General features: G+C 43.8%; 1 protein-coding gene across 7 annotated transcripts in view; it reads right to left on the bottom strand.

Moving 5' to 3' along the window:
- Positions 1–25,119, bottom strand: part of CREM (cAMP responsive element modulator) — a 443,843-nt gene that overhangs the window by 280,849 nt on the left and 137,875 nt on the right. For all 7 annotated transcript variants that reach the window (XR_003941665.1, XR_003941662.1, XR_003941664.1 and 4 more), the window contains one exon: positions 18,533–18,679. Coding sequence is in view for 4 of the 7 variants with exons in the window: in XM_030198982.1 (XP_030054842.1) it covers positions 18,533–18,679 (147 nt within the window). In the remaining 3 variants the exon portion in view is untranslated. The remainder of the gene's footprint in view (positions 1–18,532; positions 18,680–25,119) is intronic.

Below are 25,119 nucleotides of genomic sequence, written 5' to 3' on the forward strand. Positions count from 1 at the left end.
AATAGAGAGAGGAGGTAGAGGAGAAGTGGGTTTGGGTGGGAAGACAAGAAGTTCGGTCTTGGCCATGTTCAGTTTCAGGTGGCGGTTGGACATCCAGGCAGCAATGTCGGATAAGCAGGCCGATACTTTGGCCTGGGTTTCCGCAGTGTTGTCAGGTGTAGAGAGATAAAGCTGGGTGTCATCAACATAAAGATGATACTGGAAGCCATGAGACGAGATCAGGGAGCCCAGGGAAGAGGTGTAGATAGAGAAAAGAAGGGGTCCAAGGACAGAACCCTGGGGGACTCCAACAGAGAGCGGGATAGGGGTGGAGGAAGAACCATGAGAGTATACTCTGAAAGTACGATGGGAGAGATAAGAGTAGAACCAGGAGAGGACAGAGCCCTGGAACCCAAAAGAGGACAGTGTGTCAAGAAGTAAGTTGTGATTGACAGTGTCAAAAGCAGCGGATAGGTCGAGAAGAATGAGGATGGAGTAATTACCTTTGGATTTGGCGAGGAACAGGTCATTACAGACTTTGGATAATGCTGTTTCTGTTGAGTGAAGTGGGCAAAAGCCAGATTGAAGCGAATCGAAGATGGTATGAGAGGCGAGAAAATCAAGGCAACGGCTGTGAACGGCGCGCGTTCAAGTATTTTGGAGAGGAAGGGTAGGAGGGAGATGGGGCGGTAGTTGGAGGGACAGGTAGGGTCAAGTGAAGGTTTTTTGAGGAGAGGTGTGACAACAGCATGCTTGAAGGTGTCAGGGACAGTTGCGGTGGAGAGAGAGAGGTTGAGGATATGACAGATGGGAGGGGTGATAGTAGGAGAGATAGTGATAAGTAAGTTGGTGGGGATGGGGTCTGAGGAACAGGTGGTGCATTTCATTCCTAGAGTGGGTGAGAACCTGGTGCAGTCACCCTGAGGACCAAAGCTCCAAAACTGGATTCTGAGCGTGCTGCAATGTCCACTCAGTAGTGCTTGGCAAAAGGTATAGTCAACCGCCTCATCGCCTCGTGAATATCCGCTGGAGATAGTAAAGTAGTCTCCACCCAACATGTCGCTGTACACCTTGAGAAATGAGCTCACAAGGCCTGAGGAGCCTGCATTCCCGCAAGCAAATAAGCTGACAAAATAGTCTCTTTCAGCCATCTAGCAATTGTGGGCTTGGAAACCATAAGACCAAGCCTCTGTTAACCAAAAAGCACAGTCTGTCCAATTTGTGAAACTCATTCGTGACTTCCAGATATCTAATGAGGACTCTGCACATCGAGAAGCTTCAAGGAAGAATACCAAGCCTCTTTGTACTTTCTATGAAAGGACGGAAGCTCCACTGATTGGTTGAGATGAATTGCTGATACCACTTTTGGAAGAAAGGAAGGAAGGAACCGTGTGCAGGGAGACCCCCACCTCTTGAAAAGCAAAGAAGGGATCCCAACAAGAGAAAGACTGAAGCTCCGAAACCCTATTTGCCAACACAACAGACACCAAGGAGACCTTCTGGGAGTGGCTCAAAAGGAGGCTTCTGAGGAGCATGCGGATATTGGTGTTGTGATTACTAGCTGCTCTATAGCTTAACTCAAGCACCCAGTTATGAGCACTGTTCAATTATCACACTGTTAGCTATATAGCTTACCACCATGCACATTGGGTTTCTTAAAGTATGAATGGTTAAGATATCCAATAGGTTTCTGTTATTCTATTTACTGACATTATTTTGGCCAACTCCTCCAGAAACTCCTGAAGATGTCCTCCCACTGGAGGTATTGGACGCACTAGCTGACTGAGAGGACTTCCTGCCCACACAAAAGGAAGACTAGCATACCTAAAAGCGGGACTTCTGACCATATTACTAACAGCCAGGTCAGTACTGTCTGCTGTCTCAAAAACGAGATTGAGAGAACCCTGAAGACAACAAGAGACTTTCCGCTTATCCTCTGGCATCCGCTGCTGCTTAGTTCCCCCAGTTCTTTCATCAAGTTACTGAGATCTTCTCCAGTCACTTGCCCCAAAAGGCTAGTTTATCTAGACGTGACTTTGATGCTGCATCTGCTGCCCAATGCCACAATCAGAGTTGCCGACATGCCATGACAGTCAAAGATACTGCAGGCCATAACCCATAACACAACCAGAGTTGCCGACATGCCACGACAGTCAAAGATACTGCGGGCCATAACCCATAACACGTCATAGATGGCATCCGCCAAATAGGCCAACCCCGCCTTCCAGTTGGGCATTATGGCACCCAACTTGTGTTGCCGACTGCTGATGCCACTTCAGACATACTCTTGCCATGAAAAAGCTGCACACTGTCGCTTGAAGAACCAAAGAGGCCACTTCAAAGGCTTGTTTCAGTGAGCCTTCTAGCTTCTGATCATGTAGGTCATTTAGGACAATTTCCTCTTTCTCCAGAAAGGTAGTCTTCTTAGTCACCACTGTAACTAGGGCTATCACCCTGGGAAGCAGCAATTTATCTCTCCCCTCTGGAACTAACGGGTAGAGGTGACCCATGGCTCTTCCCACTCTCAGCCCCGAGTCTAGTGAGACCCATTCTGCTATAATCAGGTCCTGAATGTCTGGATGCATAGGGAAGGCCTTTGAAGGACCTATAAGCCCTCTCATGATCGATGAAGATGGAACTCCTAATGCCAAAGCAGAAGGCTCTTCAATGGAAAGCACCGCTAGTGACTCAAAATTAACAGTACTGAGCTCCTCTTAATGAAACCACCTCAGTACTTTTGGATCATCCCCTTCCACAGGGGGTAGCTCTCCCTCCTCTAATGGCTCCTTCAATGATGGCTTCTCTGAATAGACCGAGGCCACAACAGATAAGGGGGAAGAAGCAGAGATAGCCTCTTCTGTCCACTCCTGGAGATCAAAAGAAGATATTTTAGGAGCCAAAGGGGCAGCAGGGTGAGAAATTGAAGCACCTTGCAGCAACTCTGACTGTCACTGCTTCAGTAATAGGCCTGGTGTGAGAACAATATAAACTCCAAAAAAAACAAAGATCCTGATGTACCTGAATGCTGTCGGGCCCTGAGGCTGCAAAATGGCAGCTGGGCTCTGTCCGTGATCAGCCAGAGGCTTCTCTTCATTGCCAGTCGGCCCCACACTCTCCTGCATCAAACTGTACATTGGCCCTGCCGGAGAGCCCAAAGACCTCGGAATATTCGGATGCTGCGCCAAACCCAAAAATGTGCTGCCACCAACTGTTTCCTCCATGTCCCGCAGGATTCCCAGCTTGCCTGCACTAATGCCTGATGCCAGCTGGCAGGCCCCACAGTACTGCTTAATTGCCTCCATGGGAGACTCTATTCACCCCGACTGTCACCAGTGTAACACAATGGGTCCCAAGCAGTAAGGATCCCTTCCCCCTGCACTAAGCAGAACAGTGTAGCTCTATTATGTGTCTGACTTAGGAAGAAATGTTTGCAGTGTGAGACAAAGGCAGCCTGTATAGCTCTGACCTTAATTAGGTATCAGCAGCTATGAAGAGGGAAGATAGTTTTCCCTGCATGTAGCCTACATAAGGGAAAGGAAGAGAACTTTATAAGGCTGATTGGATTTCATGTACCTAGTTTTATAAATATCTGCATATTTAAGCAACATGTAAGGCTGTGAAGCTGAAAACCTAAGCTGACAGTGGAAGTCCAGCTTATCTAAATGGTATGGAAAGCTGGATAGAACGTCTGTCCTTTTGAGTTATACATGCAGTTGTACTGATGGGAAAACATGTGCCTCATGGATAAGGGAAGGCCAAAGCGTTTGTTCTTGGAATACTGACAAAAACTTTGAATGTGATGAAGTGATTGTGGTCCCAGACAGTTATATAAAAGACTGCTGGAGGAAGAAGTCAAACGGTCCAAATCTATTACAGCTGCCCTGCAGAAGGTGCTATATAACAATAGCTACTTTAGGGGTCCTTTTACTAAAGCTTATACCTATGGGCTTCTTAGCATTTAGCATGTACTAAGCTTTACTCAAAGGGCTTTTTACTGTCTGTCTAGATGACTTTGCTGATTAACCAACCTCTGAAAGCTTTTAGAACATTCCAGGTTGCTCTGAACTTCAGGAGTTTCTGATTAAGCTTTTCCTGCATGAACCAAAAGCTCCATGCATAAACTCCATCTACATGAGCTCCCCAACTCAGTTTGGACACATCTGTTGTGTCACCTGGGTTTGTAGAATTTGGATGGGGATTCTTTTTGCCAGATTGGAATTAATTGTCCATCAGGAAAGAGTCTAAAAAAGCAGCAGTGCCAGATTTTATATCTTGAAGATTCCCGGTGGTATGAATAAGGTCCACTGGGTCTGTCTCAAATGGAGACATGCTACGGGCATTACATGCACTGTAGATGTCATGTTGTCCAATATCCTCAACGTTTGTCCATCTAATACCTGCTAACTCTTGAATTTCCTTCACTATAGATGCTAAGGTGAGGATCCTTTGCTATGAAAGGCAACACTTGAGTCATGGCTAACAAGGCTCCAATGAATTCCAGTTACTGTGTTGGGCTTAGATGGGATTTTGGACAAACCCCAATAACTCCAGCACAGAAATGGTTAACCACACCGATCCTTCTGCTCCTTCTTGTGATGAATGCTGTATCTGTCAGTCATCCAAATAGCAGAACATATGTACTCCCAGTCTGTACAGATACATGACAATGAGCGCTAGGCATTTCATAAATAAGTACTACTACTACTACTACTATTTAGCATTTCTATAGCGCTACAAGGCATACGCAGCGCTGCACAAACATAGAAGAAAGACAGTCCCTGCTCAAAGAGCTTACAATCTAATAGACAAAAAATAAATAAAGTAAGCAAATCAAATCAATTAATGTTGAACGGGAAGGAAGAGAGGAGGGTAGGTGGAGGCGAGTGGTTACGAGTCAAAAGCAATGTTAAAGAGGTGGGCTTTCAGTCTAGATTTAAAGGTGGCCAAGGATGGGGCAAGACGTAGGGGCTCAGGAAGTTTATTCCAGGCGTAGGGTGCAGCGAGACAGAAGGCGCGAAGTCTGGAGTTGGCAGTAGTGGAGAAGGGAACAGATAAGAAGGATTTATCCATGGAGCGGAGTGCACGAGAAGGGGTGTAGGGAAGGACGAGTGTGGAGAGATACTGGGGAGCAGCAGAGTGAGTACATTTATAGGTTAGTAGAAGAAGTTTGAACAGGATGCGAAAACAGATAGGGAGCCAGTGAAGGGTCTTGAGGAGAGGGGTAGTATGAGTAAAGCGACCCTGGCAGAAGACGAGATGGGCAGCAGAGTTTTGAACCGACTGGAGGGGGGAGAGGTGACTAAGTGGGAGGCCAGCAAGAAGCAGATTGCAGTAGTCTAAACGAGAGGTAACAAGGGTGTGGATGAGGGTTTTGGTAGAGTGCTCGGAAAGAAAGGGGCGGATTTTATGGATGTTGTAAAGAAAGAAACGACAGGTCTTGGCAATCTGCTGGATATGAGCAGAGAAGGAGAGAGAAGAGTCAAAGATGACCCCAAGGTTTCGAGCTGAGGAGACAGGGAGAATGAGAGAGCCATCAACAGAAATAGAAAACGGGGGGAGCGGGGAGGTGGGTTTGGGGGGGGAAAATGAGAAGCTCGGTTTTGGTCATGTTTCATTTCAGGTGGCGTTGAGACATCCAGACAGCAATGTCAGACAAGCACGCTGAAACCTTGGTTTGGATGCAAGGTGAGATATCAGGGGTAGAAAGGTAGATTTGGGAGTCATCAGCATAGAGATGGTAGGAAAAGCCATGGGATGAGATTAATGAACCAAGGGAAGAAGTGTAGATAGAAAAGAGGAGGGGACCAAGAACAGAACCCTGAGGTACGCCGACAGGCAGAGGGATAGAAGTAGAAGAGGAGCCACCAGAGTGAACACTAAAGGTGCGGAGGGAGAGGTAGGAAGAGAACCAGCAAAGGACAGAGCCCTGGAATCCAAGTGAGGAGAGGGTATCGAGAAGTATGCTGTGATCGACAGTGTCAAAAGCAGCGAAAAGATCAAGAAGAATGAGGATGGAATATTGACCTCTGGATTTAGCCAGTAATAGGTCAATGGAGACTTTAGTAAGCGCAGTTTCGGTTGAGTGGAGAGGGTGAAAACCAGATTGTAGTGGGTCAAGAATAGCATGTGAGGAGAGAAAATCAAGGCAGCAGCAGTGAACAGCACGCTCAAGTAATTTGGAGAGAAAAGGAAGGAGGGAGATGGGTCGGTAATTAGAGGGACAAGTAGGGTCAAGTGAAGGCTTCTTGAGGAGAGGTGTGACCACAGCATGTTTAAAGGCAGCAGGGACAGTCGCAGTGGAAAGTGAGAGGTTGAGAATGTGACAGATAAAAGGAATAAGAGCAGGAGAGATGGCATTAAGAAGGTGGGTGCGAATGGGATCAGAGGAACAGGTGGTACATTTTGAGGAAGAAAGGAGAAGTGTAGTTTCCTCAATAGTAACTTCAGGAAAGGAGGAAAGGGAATGAGGGGAAGGAGAGAGAGGGGAACGAACTAGTGGAGAGAGAGGTGGTGAGGTAGAGAACGCAAGGTTTATCTTTTGAACCTTGTTGTGAAAGAATTCAGCAAGGGTCTGAGGAGATAATGAAGGGGGAGTTGGGGGAGGGGGCACCTTGAGGTGAGAGTTCAATGTGGTGAAGAGAAGTCGAGGATTAGAGCCAAGAGAGTTGGTCAGTTGGATATAATAATCCTGTTTGGCACGTAAAAGAGCAGATTGGAAGGAGGTCAGCATGAACTTAAAGTGTAAGAAATCAGCAAGGGCCCGAGATTTCCGCCAGAGGCGTTAGGCGGAGCGGGTACAGGAATGTAGGTAGCAGATATTAGAAGTCAGCCAAGGTTGGGGTTTTGTACGCCTTATAGGGTGGGTCATCAAAGGTGCAAGTGTGTCTAAGGCAGAGGATAGAGTATTGTTGTAAGAAGAAACAGCCTCGTTGACAGACGTGGATGGTGCCACAGTAGAGAGGAGGTTTGAAACATGGGAGGATAGAGATGAAGGGTCAATTTCGTGAAGATTCCTAGATAAATTAGATAAGATAGGACGGGACTGGGAGGGAGGAGATTTAAGTGTGAAAGTACATAAGTATTGCCATACTGGGAAAGACCAAAGGGCAAAATGGTAGATACTATTATAAAGAACAAAATTTCAGAGCAATATGTAATTTAAAATTGATGACTCTATACTATGGTGTGATCATATCTTGGAGAACTTAGTACAAGAACAGTGCTGGGCAGACATCTACGGTCTGTGCCCTGAGAATGGCAAGGACAAATCAAACTCGGGTATAAAGTATCACATACCATGTAAAATGAGTTTATCTTGTTGGGCAGACTGGATAGACCATACAGGTCTTTATCTGCCGTCATTTACTATGTTACTATGTTAAGATTGGAGGGTGTCCAATGTAACGCAGATTTCTAAAAATGTTTCCTGAGGAGATCCGGGAATTATAGACCAGTGAGCCTGACGTCGGTGCTGGGCAAAATGGTAGAGACTACTATAAATTAAAATTCAATGCGAAGAAATGCAAAGTGATGCACTTAGGGAATAGAAATCCACAAGAGGCGTATGTGTTAGGCAGTGAGAGTCTGCTAGGTACGGACGGGGAGAGGGATCTTGGGGTGATAGTATCTGAAGGCAATGAAACAGAGCGACAAGGGGGTGGCCGTAGCTAGAAGGTTGCTAGGCTGTATAGAGAGAGGTGTGACCAGCAGAAGAAAAGAGGTGTTGATGCCCCTGTACAAGTCGTTGGTGAGGCCCCACCTGGAGTATTGTGTTCAGTTTTGGAGGCCGTATCTTGCGAAGGATGTAAAAAGAATTGAAGCGGTGCAAAGAAAAGCTACGAGGATGGTATTGGATTTGCGTTACAAGACGTATGAGGAGAGACTTGTTGACCTGAACATGTATACCCTGGAGGAAAGGAGAAACAGGGGTGATATGATACAGACGTTCAAATATTTGAAAGGTATTAATCCGCAAACGAACCTTTTCCAGAGATGGGAAGGCGGTAGAACGAGAGGGCATGAAATGAGATTGAAGGGGGGCAGACTCAAGAAAAATGTCAGGAAGTATTTTTTCACGGAGAGGGTGGTGGATGCTTGGAATGCCCTCCCGCAGGAGGTGGTGGAGATGAAAACGGTAACGGAATTCAAACATGCTTGGGATAAACATAAAGGAATCCTGTTCAGAAGGAAGGGATCCTCAGGAGCTTAGCCTAGATTGGGTGGCAAAGCCGGTGGTTGGGAGGCGGGGCTAGTGCTGGGCAGACTTATACGGTCTGTGCCGGGGCTGGTGGATGGGAGGTGGGGATAGTGCTGGGCAGACTTATACGGTCTGTGCCAGAGCCGGTGGTGGGAGGCGGGGATAGTACTGGGCGGACTTATACGGTCTGTGCCCTGAAAAAGACAAGTACAAATCAAGGTAAGGTATACACAAAAACTAGCACATATGAGTTTATCTTGTTGGGCAGACTGGATGGACCGTGCAGGTCTTTTTCTGCCGTCATCTACTATGTTACTATGTAAAAGTTACAGAGCATATTCAAAAGCATGGATTAATGATACAAAGCCAACAAGGATTTAATGAAAGGTAATCGTGCCTCACCAATCTATTACATTTCTTTGAAGGGGTGAACAAACATGGGGATAAAGGTGAGCCGGTTGATATTGTGTATCTGGATTTTAAAATGGCGTTTGGCAAAGTACCTCATGAAAGACTCCAGAGGAAATTGGAGAGTCATGGGATAGGAGGTAGTGTTCTATTGTGGATTAAAAACTGGTTAAAAGTTAGAAACCATAGGGGCGTGCCAAGATGGCGGCGTGACTAAGCAAGGGGAAAGACAGAGCTCTGAGGTTGGGTTTTTCCTTGACTTTACTTTCTTGTTTGAAATGCCTCATACTAAAAGAAAAGGCTCGGTGAGGTCAATTCCTCCACCTTTCTCGTCGTCATCCCCGAACCAACAGAGCTTGGAACATTTCCTTGCTAGAGCTTCTCAGAATGACAGGAGGACGGATAATCCATAGTAGCGGCTACCGGAGAAGCGAAGCCCTAGCAAGGAATTGGAATTGAGACATCGCTTTTTCCGCCCTTGTTTTCCAACACTCCTCCTTGCCCAGCTCTGGCAGCGTAGCAGGCAGAAAGTCTTCAGGTCTCTGAAGAAGTGGCAAAAGGCACTCCTGGTGGAGGGCTTATGTCACAAGGAAAGAGCTTGGTAGCTGAGGCCCAAATTACATCCGAGGCCTCTGGAGAGGCAATGGAGATTAATCTAGAGAAAATTTGGACAAAGCTTAATAAGATGGATTCCACACTACAAAAGTCCTCCGGAAAGGTAAACACTTTATTCCTTAATTTTGAAGAATTGATTAATAATGTGGAGTCATTGAAAATGGATTTAATTACAAAAGATATTCAAATGAAGAAAGAACTGGACCAGTTTCAAGAATTTAAAGCAGTAGTGGCTAAAGATAAATTGTCTCTTAACAAGAGGATTGAACAGATAGAGAACTTTAACAGGCGGTTGAATCTGCGCCTTTTGAACTTCCCCAAAATACTTGGGTCATTACCAATAGATTTGTTGAAACGATTTTTAATGGAGAACTTAAAAATGCCTCAAGAAGCTATTCCTCCGATAACTAAGATATTTTACATACCGAAGAGACCAGGTATAAAGGAGGGAGAAGTTCAGGGTGGAGAACAATTTAACATTGATGTGAATAATATATTTGCTATCCTAGAACAATCGTTGGAAATTATATCTGAAAGAGCCACCTTAGTTGTCATGTTTGTTTTTCAACAAGATTTAGACGCAGTCGTGAGACTATATTTTAAACTGCCAAAGACTCCCTTTTGTGGGGGAAAAATTTGGATTTATCCGGATGTAACTAAAAAGACAGCATCGGAGAAAAGATTTCCTGAAAATGAAACGAAGTTTTGAAAATAGGAGGGACTTTTTTTGTTGCTTACCCAAGTAAATGCTTAGTCCGTTTTGCAGAGACTAAATATTTCTTTTTTGTTCCTGAACAGTTAAAAAGATTTCTAGATTCTAAACAACTGAGATAATGTTGGTTATAAGATAATTAGAAGTCCACACGCACAGCCTTTATGTAATTTTGTATATCATATTCCGCTGATAATCTTCTATAAATTTGATCATGTCCCCCATGAACAGTGGTCTAAGAAGGCAATAATTGAATTATATTTCCTTAGACTTTTCTTCTGTTAAGTATTTTTATTCCTTTGTTAATGCTGTGTAACTTTTACAAGTGTATGCTTGTTAAAATTAAAAATTACAATAAAAAAAAAAAAGATAGAAAACAGAGAGTAGGGTTAAATGGTCAAACCACTAATGTTGAAATGCATACCAAGAAATGTAGATGGAAAGCAATGACCACAAATGCTCGCAGTCTAAGCAATAAAGTTCATGACCTTCAGGCCCTGATGTTGGAGGCAGACTTGGATGTTGTTGCAATCACGGAGACGTGGCTCAATGGTTCCCATGAATGGGATGCAAACATACCAGGCTATAATCTATTTAGGAAGGATAAAGAGGGTCGTAATGGTGGAGTAGCAGGTCTGTATGTGAGGAATGATATCACTGCGACTGAAATGATAGGGACCTGGGGAAAGGAAGAAGCGATATGGATCACCTTAAAAAGAGATGATAGAACCTCAGTCCACGTGGGTGTTGTCTACAGACCTCCAACACAATTGGAGGAATTAGATAAAGACCTGATCGCAGATATTCAAAAGTTGGGAAGCAAGAGAGAGGTGCTGTTGCTGGGAGATTTCAATCTGCCGGATGTAGATTGGAAGGTTCCGTCTGCAGAATCGGAAACAAGTAGAGGGATCGTGGACGCTTTCCAAAGTGTTTTGCTCAGACAAATGGTGACGGAACCCACGAGGGAGGTAGCGGCACTGGATCTGGTGCTCACAAATGGGGATAGCGTGTCAAATATCCGAGTGGGTGCCCACCTGGGCAGCAGTGACCATCAAGCGGTTTGGTTTGATATAACAGCTAAAGTGGAGAGCGGCCACTCAAAACTCAAAGTCCTGGATTTCAAGCGTGCTAACTTTAGTAAAATGGGGGAATACCTGAGGAAGGAGATGATGGGCTGGGAGGAAGTACAAGAAGTGGAAGGACAATGGTCCAGACTGAAAGAAGCTATAAATAGGGCCACGAACCTTTATGTAAGGAAAGTAAATAAAAGCAAGAGAAAAAGGAAACCGATATGGTTCTCCAAGCAAATTGTTGAGAAAATAAAGACTAAAGAGTAGGCGTTCCAGAAATACAGAAAAACTCAAGAAAAGGAACACATGGAGGAATACTAGATGAAACTGAAAGAAGCCAAGAGAGAGATACGACTGGCAAAAGCAACAAATGGCTAGAAATGTAAGGAGGCGGTGACAAAAATTTCTTTAGGTATATTAGTGAAAGGAGAATGACTAAAAAGGGAATTGTGAGACTAAAAGATACTGTGAACCGCTATGTGGAAAATGATGAAGAAAAAGCAAATTTGCTAAATAGATACTTTTGTTCTGTTTTCACAGAAGAAAATCCTGGAGAAGGACCGCGATGGACTGGAAATAGTACAAATGAGAATGAAGTGGATAGAGCACCGTTCACGGAAGAAAGTGTGTATCAACAACTTGAAAAGCTAAAGGTGGACAAAGCCATGGGACCGGATGGGATCCACCCCAGGATACTGAGGGAGCTCAGAGAGGTTTTGGCGGGTCCTCTTAAAGATTTGTTTAATATATCTTTGCAGACGGGAATGGTTCCAAGGGACTGGAGAATGGCAGAGGTGGTCCCTCTTCACAAAAGTGGTGATAGGGACGAAGCTGGAAACTACAAGCCGGTAAGCCTCACTTCGGTTATTGGAAAAGTAATGGAAGCGATGCTGAAGGAAAGGATAGTGAATTTCCTTGAAGCAAATAAGTTGCAAGATCCGAGACAACATGGTTTTACCAAAGGGAAATCGTGCCAAACGAATCTCATTGAGTTCTTTGATTGGGTGACAGGAGAATTGAATCAGGGACGAGCTATGGACGTAATCTACTTAGATTTCAGCAAAGCTTTTGACACGGTTCCCCACAGGAGGCTCTTAAATAAACTGGATGGGCTGAAGATAGGACCTGAAGTGGTGAACTGGATTAGGAACTGGTTGACGGACAGACGCCAGAGGGTGGTGGTGAATGGAATTCGCTCGGAGGGAAAGGTGAGTAGTGGAGTGCCTCAGGGATCGGTGCTGGGGCCGATTCTGCTCAATATATTTGTGAGTGACATTGCCAACGGGTTAGAAGGTAAAGTTTGTCTATTTGCGGATGATACTAAGATCTGTAACAGAGTGGACACCCGGGAGGGAGTGGAAAACATGAAAAAGGATTTGAGGAAGCTAGAAGAATGGTCTAAGGTTTGGCAATTAAAATTCAATGCGAAGAAATGCAAAGTGATGCACTTAGGGAATAGAAATCCACGGGAGACGTATGTGTTAGGCGGGGAGAGTCTGATAGGTACAGGTGGAGAGAGGGATCTTGGGGCGATAGTATCTGAGGATTTGAAGGCGACGAAACAGTGTGACAAGGCGGTGGCCGTAGCTAGAAGGTTGTTAGGCTGTATAGAGAGAGGTGTGACCAGCAGAAGAAAGGGGGTGTTGATGCCTCTGTATAAGTCGTTGGTGAGGCCTTACCTGGAGTATTGTGTTCAGTTTTGGAGGCCGTATCTTGTTAAGGATGTAAAAAGAATTGAAGCGGTGCAAAGAAAAGCTACGAGAATGGTATGGGATTTGCATTACAAGACGTATGAGGAGAGACTTGCTGAGCTAAACATGTATACTCTGGAGGAAAGAAGAAACAGGGGTGATATGATACAGACGTTCAAATATTTGAAAGGTATTAATCCGCAAACGAACCTTTTCCAGAGATGGGAGGATGGTAGAACGAGAGGACATGAAATGAGATTGAAGGGGGGCAGACTCAAGAAAAATGTCAGGAAGTATTTTTTCACGGAGAGAGTAGTGGATGCTTGGAATGCCCTCCCACAGGAGGTGGTGGAAATGAAAACGGTAACGGAATTCAAACATGCGTGGGATAAGCATAAAGGAATCCTGTGCTGAAGGAATGGATCCTCAGGAGCTTAGTCAAGATCGGGAGGCGGGGCTGGTGGTAGGGAGACGGGGATAGTGCTGGGAAGACTTATACGGTCTGTGCCAGAGCCGGTGGTGGGAAGCGAGACTGGTGGTTGGGAGGCGGGGAGTGTGCTGGGCAGACTTGTACAGTCTGTGCCAGAGCCGGTGGTTGGGAGGCGGGGCTGGTGGTTGGGAGGCGAGGATAGAGCTGGGCAGACTTATACGGTCTGTGCCAGAGCCAGTGGTTGGGAGGAGGGAATAGTGCTGGGCAGACTTATACAGTCTGTGCCCTGAAGAGCACAGGTACAAATAAAAGTAGGGTATACACAAAAAGTAGCACATATGAGTTATCTTGTTGGGTAGACTGGATGGACCGTGCAGGTCTTTTTCTGCCGTCATCTACTATGTTACTATGTTAGTATTCTCAATGGAGAAGGGTAGTTAGTGGGGTTCCCCAGGGGCCTGTGCTCAGACCGCTGCTTTTTAACATATTTATAAATGACCTAGAGATGGGAGTAACTAGTGAGGTAATTAAATTTGCTGATGACACAAAGTTATTCAGTCGTTAAATTGCGGGAGGATTGTGAAAAATTACAAAAGGACCTTACAAGACTGGGAGAATTGGCGTCTAAACGTCACATGACATTTAATGTGAGCAAGTGCAAAGTGATGCATGTAGAAAAGCAGAACCTGAATTATAGCTAAGTCATGCAAGGTTCCACGTTAGGAGTCACGGACCAAGAAAGGTATCTAGGTGTCGTTGTTGATGATACGTTGAAACCTTCTGCTCAGTGTGCTGCTGCGGCTAAGAAAGCAAATAGAATGTTAGGTATTATTAGGAAAGGAATGGAAAACAATAAATGAGGATGTTATAATGCCTTTGTATCGCTCTATGGTGCGACCGCACCTCGAATATTGTGTTCAATTCTGGTCGCCGCATCTCAAGAAAGACATAGTGGAATTAGAAAAGGTTCAGAGAAGGGCAATGAATATGATAAAGGGGATGGAACGACTTCCCTATGAGGAAAGGCTAAAGTGGCTAGGGCTCTTCAGCTTGGAGAAAAGGCGGCAGTGGGGAGATATGATAGAAGTATATAAAATAATGAGTGGAGTTGAAACGGTAGATGTGAAGCGTCTGTTTACGCTTCCCAAAAATACTAGGACTAGGGGGCGTGCGATGAAGCTACAATGTAGTAAATTTAAAACAAACTGGAGAAAATTTTTCTTCACTCAACGTGCAATTGGGATCTGGAATTCGTTGCTAGAGAATGTGGGAGGGGCGGTTAGCTTAGCGGAGTTTAAAAAAGGTTTGAACAGCTTCCTAAAGAAAAAGTCCATAGACCATTATTAAATGGACTTGGGGAAAATCCACTATTTCTGGGATAAGCAGTATAAAATGTTTTGTACTTTTTTGGGATCTTGCCAGGTATTTGTGACCTGGATTGGCCACTGTTGGAAAGAGGATGCTGGGCTTGATGAACCTTTGATCTTTCCCAGTATGGTAATAATGTACTTATATATGTAGTTACGTAGAGAGCAAAGCCAGTCACTGAGCTGGATCATGGGGCGAAGTGATCCGAGAAAAACCATGCAAAAATTTTCTTAGAGTAGGAATTTGTTTAATTCTCGCAGGTCACAAATTGGTCGTACTGCCCTCATCTTTTTGGGTATGAGGGGAGTACGAGTAAAACCCTCGATCCCTCTCCGGCAGAGGAACTGGCTCTATTGTATTCAGAGGAGGGCAGAGAACTCTTCTTGAACTACTGTCATTTGAAGTGAGTTGAAATAAGACTCTTGGAGGATGGTCAGGAGGTCTTTTTCCCTAATGCAGAACACCACCCGTTGGAGGTTATGAATGGCCACCTCTGTTTAAAGAGGATAAGTCTGCCTCCTACCGGTAGGTCACTTGGGACAGACAACTGGACAGTGGCAATACTCTCTAAAAAGGAGTCAAAAAGTGGGTGTTGTTTAGACTGAGGAGAAATTTGTGATTTCTGTCCATGATGCTGCCGCAGAGGTGAACATTAGGGTACAGTCCTTTGAGGTGGAGAAATGGGATGTAACGACTCTTAGATGTATAGTAATTTGAGCACTGAAATCCACCTGCAAATCTTCTAGAAGAAGAAGAGAGACAGCTGAAGTCTGTGGTCTGGACAGAGTTTTAATAGTATGTGTATGTTTTTAATTAGGTCAGCCACTTCCTCCACTTGCCGCAGAGACAAAAACTCATAGTAACACCTCTTTCAGGCAGGTACATCAGAAGCAGAAAACCTGTGAAGGAATCCGTGGGACTGTTAGATCATGAAGGAGCAAAAGAGGCACTCAAGGAGGATAAAGCCATAGAGGACAGACTGAATGAATTCTTTGCTTTGGTCTTTACAGAAGATGTAAGTAATCTACCGGTTACCAGAAATGGTTTTCAAGGGTGACTATGTGGAAGAACTGAAAGAAATCTTGGTGAACCTGGAAGATGTGCTGAGCCAAATAGACAAATTAAAAAGTGATAAATCAACTGGACCAGATAGTATACACCCACAGGCTACTGAAAGACCTCAAACATGAAATTGCTGATCTGAAAGACTGGAGGGTTGCCAATTTAACGCCCATTTTATTAAGGGGTTCCAGGGGTGATCCGGGAAATTACAGACCGGTAAGCCTGACTTCAGTGCCAGGCAAAATAGTGGAAACTATTATAAAGAATAAAATTACAGAACTCATAGACAAACATGGTTTAAAGGGACAATCAGCATGGGTTCAGATAAGGGAAGTCTTGCTTCACCAATTTATTCATTTCTTTGAAGGTGTGAACAAATATGTGGATAAAGGTGACCACTGTAACAACTAAGTTCTGAAACTAAAAAGAATAAGCATTTTTTACAACAGCAACTTTCCACTCACTAGTCCATATACATATATATATCTACATACATATACACACACACAAATATAGATACACACAGAGACAAAACAATTCTCACATTACATGTACCACACATTTATACTTCAATATTACTTTCCTCTACAACTTGTTTCTCCATCACAGATCTTTAATATTACGCTCCTTCATATGCCTGTCTGAACAAGTAAGTTTTAAAGGCCTTTTTAAAATCACCGGGCAAGATTCTCCGGGCCCACCCTCCAAGGGGGGCCCAGCACCAGGGTCTGTCTCCTGTTCCTGTGTGTCAGAACACGGGTAATCATGTTAATGCGATAACCTGGATCCCGGCACATAGGACCAGGAGAGTGACAAACCGAGGGAGGAGCAGATGCAGGAAGGTAAAGGGGCCAGGAGGCAGCGGCTGCCTGAGTGGGAGGTGAGTGAGAGGCAGTGGCAGCGGCCCTGCCTAGCAATATAAAAAACATACTTTTGAAACTCCTCCAGTTTAACAATTTGTTATGTTGGCACTTCCAGTATCCATAGATCATAACGATCTTGGTTGATAAAAACACAGTTTAGAAGCTAACATGACTGATGTTCGATTAGTCACTACTTTAAAAATCAGATTTTAAATCTTATGCTGTAATCAACTGGCAACTAGTGAATTTCCCTTAGCTCAGGTGAGATATGATCATATTGATAATCTACCTAAAACTCTTGCTATTGCATTTTGAGCTATTTGACACAACGTCAGTGATCTCAGCCTGCCTCATTCCAGGGTTTGAGAGCTGCCGGGCAGCTGCAGCTATCTTCCCTTTCCCCTTAGGCATCAAAGAAAATGAAAAAATGGCACCAAAGCGACAGGTGATAATAAAACGGAAGAGAGCAGAGAACAGTCTGGCCTGCTTGTTTATATTCTGTCAACTGAGAATTATAAGTCTCTTGTGTTACTCTTGAAGGATACTTTCTCCATTCTCTTTCACTTCTCCTCAAAGCATGTTTTAACAAGGGAAGTTCTTCAAAAAACCAAGGCACACTACTGTATTTCGTATTCTTCTTTTCAGCCAAAGGGGCTACCTCATCCAAAGATTCCTTTAGACAATCATTCAATTTTCTCATTGCTAATTCTACATCCTCAACTTCCAATAACACCTTGCCATCTAATTTAGTCACTAATGTTTTTTTGAAATCTGCAATCTCATATGTCTTTCGAGATGTATAATTTTTTAGACTCAAATCTAAAGGCTTTTCCATTTTTAACGTTTAAACTAATTAAAAATTATCAGTCCAAGAGACTTGAATAACATCCAGTTTTTAAAAAAAAATTAAAGTCCTATTCTTAGCAATAAAAATCAAATCTAATGTATGACCTCTAATATGGCCCAATCTACTACCTGAATCCAGCCTAATGCCTCCATTGTCATCAAAAAATCCCATACAATCTCATCAGCGGTATTAACTTTGTTACTAAGATCTCCTAACACCACTATTTTAAACTGGGGTAATTTCAGTTCTACTAACCTCTAAATCAGTGGTGAATACTTCAGAAAAAGTATTTCTAGCACTGTGTAACAAATTATTATATTTACCAGAGACGAAGTATCAATGTTTCCATACCTTCTAACTGTCCATAATCTACACCCCACCCCCGCCTCTCTTCCCTTCTCTCCCCTGTGAAACAACAGAATAATTATCAGGATACAGTTGATTCAGTAACACTAAATCTTCTTTACATAACCACAACATACATCTACTGTTCCATCTTTTATCAAATCTAACAGCACAGATGCTTATTTCATACTCATTTTGCATTCACTAGCAAACACTTCCCATTCACATAAGTTAATGGTTTCACAGATTGTTCTAAGGGGAAATTAATTGTTTTAAGTTGGTCCAACCTATTTCTATAACCTTTCAAAAGTCCTCTCTCAATTATACCAGGAAAATTAGAAAAACACATTCTCAATTAAACTTTCAACTATACTTACAGTTCTGTCAATCCTACTTCAAATTTACTCACTATTACCCATGTCACTTAATAATTCACACAGCATGCTGCCCTACGTCCACACAAAGGAGTGGGGCATCCAAATGGCAGATGAAATTTAATGTGGACAAATGCAAAGTGATGCACATTTGGAAAAATAATTCGAATCACCGTTGCCTGATGCTAGGGTCCACCTTAGGAGTCAACACCCAAGAAAAAGATCTAGATATCATTGCAGACAATACATTGAAATCTTCTGCCCAGTGTGCAGTGGAGGCCAGAAAAGCAAACAGAATGTTATGAATTATTAGGAAAGGGATGGTAAATAAGACCAAGAATATTATAAAGCCTCTGTATCACACCATGGTATGACCTCACCTTGAGTACTGCGTTCAACTGGATTATCAAAGTCCAGTGTAATGAAGAAAATGTTCTCCCAATTAACACAGTGACCAAAGTACAAATAAGCATATATTAACCTCTCAACTAGTCATTCATGGGGAAACACCTATTAATGTTGAAAATATATAGGAAACAAAAACAAGCAAGTAGATCAAAAGAATACTAACCTGTACAGTCTGGATTTGTGGAGATTGAATAACAGATGGCTGTGTTGGCTGGATCACTCCCTGGACCTGCACAGTTTGGCCAGAAGGCAACTGAACCACTGTCATAGCTGGAGATCCAACTCCTGCAGTGTTCCCAGCTACAGAAACCTGTTAATTATTAGGATGATTAACAATCTAAAACATAGAAAGTCCAACAAAACAAAAACAAACTTCATAAGCAATATGTAAAGATACACAGGAAAACAAAGAGTAAAATTCATTATAGTATTCATTAATTTCTTTCTTTAAACTTAATTTTTTTTTAATTTTACACTGTCTTCTTGGTTTTACAAAACCACCTAAAGCAGTGTACATCACAATACAAAAAAACATGCATGTAGTAAAAGAACAGGCCCAATCACACATCCATCCCCAAAAAACTAAGTAATCAACTCAGATCTGATTTCAAATCATAACTCCATGACAGTGCAGCTAACAAAAAAGCCCTCACTCTGAGCTTGCTATTGTAATTACTAAATCAACTTCTCAGTCTAAGGATGCTCTGTGAGTTTTCCAAACTTCACGAGCTGAAGGATTTCACGCCACCACCCTGGTTTGAACTATAATTGCTTCTATAAAAAGTTGGCTGAGCCACTAACACTAACAGAATGAAAGATAAGCACAAGATGTTGTATGCAATAGGTCATTATTGGTCTGGTGACTGTTTTGAAACACCTGGATGCTATGCATAAATCTGACAGTGATATTCATATAGAAGTTGATACAGTAATCTACTATATGTATGGAAAAAGTATGTCCTTATCTGATAATTTTATTTCCTTTAATCATACCAGACCAGTTCAGACTAATGGGTTGTGTCCATCTACCAGCGGAAGGAGACAGAGAAAATAGTTCCAAGTAAACCGCCCCTTAAGGGTATTGTGTAGCCTGGAATGTTCAGTATTTCAAATAGCCAAGCAATGGTGCTCTGAAGTCTAGAAGAAACCACAGTTAATACCAAACAGGCAAACTCTTGGAGCCAATATGCAGAACCTCACTGTTCCTGCTTGGCCGAAGGCAACTGCAACCTCCCCTCAAAGTAAAGTAAGCGAGTAAACGAGAGGGAATGGCCCATACCGAGCTTGCCCAAGCACATAGAGATCTACCCCTGAATCCAGGGAAAGAACTCCGTGATCCCAAGTAACAGGAGTCATACAGAGCTGGCACAAGAAGTGGCAGGAGATTGAATAGAGAAGATGGAATAGGCAGTGCTGTAGGACATCCTACCGTATTGAAGCGTCGTGGAACAGCCAGGGGTACCTAAAGGAAACAACAATTTAGCTAAGGAGGGCATCTAAAGGACAGACTTTAGCTAGGGAGGGCATCTGGACTGGTCTGGTATGATTAAAGGAAAGAAAATTATCAGGTAAGAACATAATATTTCCTTGTCATCTATACCAGACCAGTCCAGACTAATGGGATGTAGCAAAGCAGTTTCCCAAAGAGCAGGGGGGGGGGGGGGGGGGGGGGGGAGAAAAGAAGAATATAGAAGGTTGAAAAATCAACAAAGCTATACACACAGCAAAAACTGATCAGCAGAAAAGGATTCGAATATCCAAACCACCAGGCTACCAAAATGGAACAGTTAGACACTAAAAAAGGAACTGAAGCCGTAGGACGTAAAACAAACGTCCTGAGCAAAAGAAAAACTACGTACCCTTGTCCCGAGAGTAGCAAAAGAAGCAGCAAAGATACTCATGCCAAAGGACCCCCCTTGGAAGGAAGGCAATAGTCATATCCAAGCAATAAGGAGAAGAACTGTCTCTCCTAGACCAGGATCCACTTCTCTGAACCCTGGCAGGACAAAGACTAACTCACAAACCTGCCGTCTGCCTTGAGTCCAAGATAGTTGAAGGAAGTGACCCTAACAAGCACTAGGAGTACGCAACCCCAAACAGTGCGCCACACTTCATAGAAGAAAGGAAGCAAGGCCCAGGAACCACCCAGACCCGTGCCTAGTGAGAGAATCACTAGGCACTGAACATGGCCAAGACTGAACTTATTGTTTTCCCACCCAAACCCACTTCTCCTCTCCCTTCACTCTCTATCTCAGTTGATAACACCCTCATCATCCCCGTCTCATCTGCCCGCAACCTCGGTGTCATCTTCGACTCCTCCCTCTCCTTCTCTGCGCATATCCAGCAGATAGCCAAGACCTGTCGCTTCTTCCTCTATAACATTAGCAAAATTCGCCCCTTCCTCTCTGAGCACACCACCCAAACTCTCATCCACTCTCTCATTACCTCTCGCCTTGACTACTGCAACCTACTCCTCACCGGCCTCCCACTTAGCCACCTATCCCCCCCTTCAGTCCATCCAGAACTCTGCTGCACGTCTTATCTTCCGCCTTGACCGATATACTCATATCACCCCTCTCCTCAAGTCACTTCACTGGCTTCCGATCAGATACTGCATACAGTTCAAGCTTCTTCTACTAACCTACAAATGCACTCGATCTGCAGCCCTTCCTTACCTCTCTACCCTCATCTTCCCTTACGTCCCTACCCGTAACCTCCGCTCTCAAGACAAATCCCTCCTTTCAGTACCCTTCTCCACCACCGCCAACTCTAGGCTCCGCCCTTTCTGCCTCGCCTCTCCCCATGCTTGGAACAAACTCCCTGAGCCCATACGCCAGGCCCCCTCCCTACCCATCTTCAAATCATTGCTTAAAGCCCACCTCTTCAATGTCGCTTTCGGCACCTAATCACAACACCTCTACTCAGGAAATCTAGATTACCCCAACTTGACATTTTGTCCTTTAGATTGTAAGCTCTTCTGAGCAGGGACCGTCCTTAGTTATTAATTTGTACAGCGCTGCGTAACCCTAGTAGCGCTCTAGAAATGTTAAGTAGTAGTAGTAGTAGTAGTAGTAGTGAGAGAATCAAACTCCACAGAACAAAAAGAGACTCCAGAGCTGAGAGAACCAACTAACTGGAGCTATAGTCTCTCCAGGAGAACCATGAAGAAAAGGGCAGAAGCATACCAAGGTACAACCGTAGAAAGAGAGTACTCCTAAACCAGCTTGCTCTTGACTTAGGGATGAAAGAACAGAGCCAAGAGAACAAAAGAAGACAAAAGAAAGAGAGTCAAGAGCCACACTGTGGAGAAAAGACCCCCAAGAAGCCACAAAAGAAGCAGACACGAATTCAAACTCCAGCAATGGAGAAGCTTCTTGCCAGCCACCAAGAGACTACGGCAAGAAAAGGTACACAGGAATCGTAGGTAACAAGAGACAAGGCAGCCTTGTTTAGTAATCTAAACTGCAGTATGCCACAGCTGCCGAGAAGTTACTGAATCCAACCCGCAGAAAAGAGCTGGGGTTGACCGACAAGGTGAAACAGTGCCCAACAGGCAAAGGTGAAAATATGCTTCACAGTCAGAGACTGCTCAAGGGACAGAAACGAAGCTGCGCTAATCAGGCAGAGTAGGATCCACGTTCAATAAGAACAAACGGATTTGCACTCAAATCACACAAACTGAGCCATGCACCACGGGCACAGAAGGAGTTGCACACCTCTGGCAAAGATAGAAATGCACTGAACAAGCAGAGAAGAAGCTGAGAGAAACAGAGGATAAGCAGTGCCCCACTGAAAGAGCTGGATGTTAGAGGGTGCCTGCTAAACTGAAACTGAGGTAGCAATGGAACTGTATATAAAACACAAACAAGGAGCTGCACTCCAGACGCTGGCAAGGAGTTGTGCTTCCTACGCAGAGATGAAGCTGTGCAGCACCTGCAGTCACAGAGCTGTGCTCCACATACTGCCCTGGAACTACGCCCAATCTGCAGAGAAGAGTTGTGCTAAACACACAGAGATGGAGTTACACTCAACAGGTGGTGGAGCTGCATTCTGCACGCAGACAGGGAGCTGTGTTCCATACGCAGAGAGAGCTGCATGCCACAGACATGGAGCTGCATTCCATAGACAGACACAGAGCTGTTTTCTACATGCAGACACAGGACTGCACCCCACACTGAGACCTGCAGAGAAAGAACTATACTCAACCTGCGACAATGGAGCTGTGTTCAACATGCAAGATGAAAGGTTGCAGAATATGCAACGAAGGAACTTCACTCAACATGCCATGTTAGAGCTATCCTCAACATACAGTGATGGAGTTAAAGCCAATCTGGAACTGTGCCCAACATGCAGTGACGGAGCCATGTCCAACATGGAACAATGGAACTGCATGGAACAATGAAGCTGCGCTCAACATGCAGCGACGGAGCCGTGCTCAACAAGCAAAATGCATAGATGGAGTCATGGGGAACAGCCAGAGAAGAAGGTGCTCCCAGGAGGCCAATAAGAAAGGAGCACAACTTGTGGAAATTCAGGCATGGCACTGCACTCCCCTGGCCCAGAGGGACTAAAACTACAAGAAGAGAAGGCCCCGTGCCCCAAGAGACACTCTAGGTCCCCAAGTGGTCTCTAAGCCACAATGACTGCCCTCCTAGGCAACCCAAACAAAGCAGCAATCAACGTAGAGAAAGAACTCCCGCCAAGAGGGAGGTAAGCAAAACAGATCTGGAATTCTCAGACCATAGGGAGCAAAATGCAGCCGTAAGGCAGTGAGGAAGAAACATATCAGTAGCAGTAGCTCATTTTTCAGTTCTATCAGTACTCTAGGATGAATACCATTAGGTCCAGGAGATTTGCTACTCTTCAGATTGCTGAACTGCCCCATTAAGTCCTCCAGGTTTACCATGAAATCAGTAAGTTTCTCTGACTCGGTCTGCTTGAAATATCATTTCCGACACCGGTATCCCACCCAAATCTTCCTCGGTGAAGACCAAAGCAAAGAATTCATTCAATCTCTCCGCTACGTCTTTGTCTTCCTTAATCGCCCCTTTTACCCCTCAGTCATTCAGCGGTCCAACCGATTCTTTTGCTGGCTTCCTGCTTTTAATATACCGAAAACATTTTTTACTATGCTTTTTTGCCTCTAATGCTACCTTTTTTTCATAATCCCTCTTGGCCTTCTTTATCTGCACCTTGCATTTGCTTTGACACTCCTTATGCTGCTTCTTGTTATTTTCAGATGGTTCCTTCTTCCATTTTCTGAAGGCATTTCTTTTAGTCCTAATAGCTTCCTTCACCTCACTTTTCAACCAGGCCGGCTGTCTTTTGGAGTTCCGTCTTTCTTTTCTAATTTCTGGAATATGTTTGGCCTGGGCCTCCAGGATGGTATTTTTGAACAGCGTCCATGCCTGTTGAACAGTTTTTACCCTCTCAGTTGTCCCCCTAAGTTTTTTTTCCACCGTTCTTCTCATTTTATCATAGTCTCCTTTTTTGATATATTCAATTTAATTTCTTTATTTATTTCCATATTTTAAACTCATATAGAAACATTAACAGAAATCTTAGAAATATTCCAAACAAAATTAAATATAAAATTATAATAAATTATAGCATTCCTTCTCCATCCACAATATTGGGTCCAAGATCTAGGAAATAACATATAAAATGCTAATACATAATGTTCAATTTAGATTATTCTAGAGCAGAGGTTTCTTCAGCGGTACAATCACGCAGCAGTTCTGGTTTGGGAGGCCACTCCAGAGGGGTTTCTCATACACTCCCTACTATGCACAAATTCACATCTGTTGCACAGTTTTTACCCTCTCAGTTGCCCCTCTAAGTTTTTTTTTTTTTACCATTCTTCTCATTTTATCATAGTCTCCTTTTCTAAAGTTAAACGCTAATGTATTTGACTTCCTGTGTATAGTTACTTCAAGGTTGATATCAAAACTGATCGTATTATGATCACTGTTATCAAGCGGCCCCAGTACCATAACGTCCCTCACCAGATCATGCTCTCCACTAAGGACCAAGTCTCTCGTTGGCTCCTGCACCAGCTGCTCCATAAAGCTGTCCTTGATTTCATCAAGGAATTGTACCTCTCTAGCGTGTCCCGATGTTACATTTACCCAGTCTATATTTGGATAATTGAAGTCACCCATTATTATCACATTGCCCATTTTGTTCGCGTCTCTGATTTCTTTTATGATTTCTGTGTCTACCTGCTCATCCTGGCGAGGCGGACGGTAGTACACTCCTATCACCATCCTTTTCCCTTTTATACATGGAATTTCAACCCACAATGATTCAAGGGTGTGATTTGTGTCCTGCTGAATTTGTAATCTATCTGAGTCAAGGCTCTCGTTAATATACAATGCTACCCCTCCACCAGTCTGGTCCACCCTATCACTACAATATACTTTGTACCCTGGTATGACAGTGTCCCACTGGTTATCCTCCTTCCACCAGGTCTCAATAATGCCTATTATATCCAATTTTTCATTAACTGCAATATATTCCAACTCTCCCATCTTATTTCTTACGACTCCTAGCATTTACATATAGACATTTCAAAGCATGTTTGTTGTTCCTATTTGCATGATGCTTAGTACTGGACACTACAGATTTGCCATCTTTTGTCTGATCTTTAGTTGTATTTAAGGGCACCTGGCCTACCACTGTCTGTTGTGCAACCTCACTATCCAGAAACCCTATCTTCCCTGTTTGTGAGGTATCTTTGCAAGATACCTT

The sequence above is a fragment of the Microcaecilia unicolor genome, chromosome 1, assembly GCF_901765095.1.
Source record: "Microcaecilia unicolor chromosome 1, aMicUni1.1, whole genome shotgun sequence".
In the NCBI taxonomy this organism is placed as follows: Eukaryota; Metazoa; Chordata; class Amphibia; order Gymnophiona; family Siphonopidae; genus Microcaecilia; species Microcaecilia unicolor.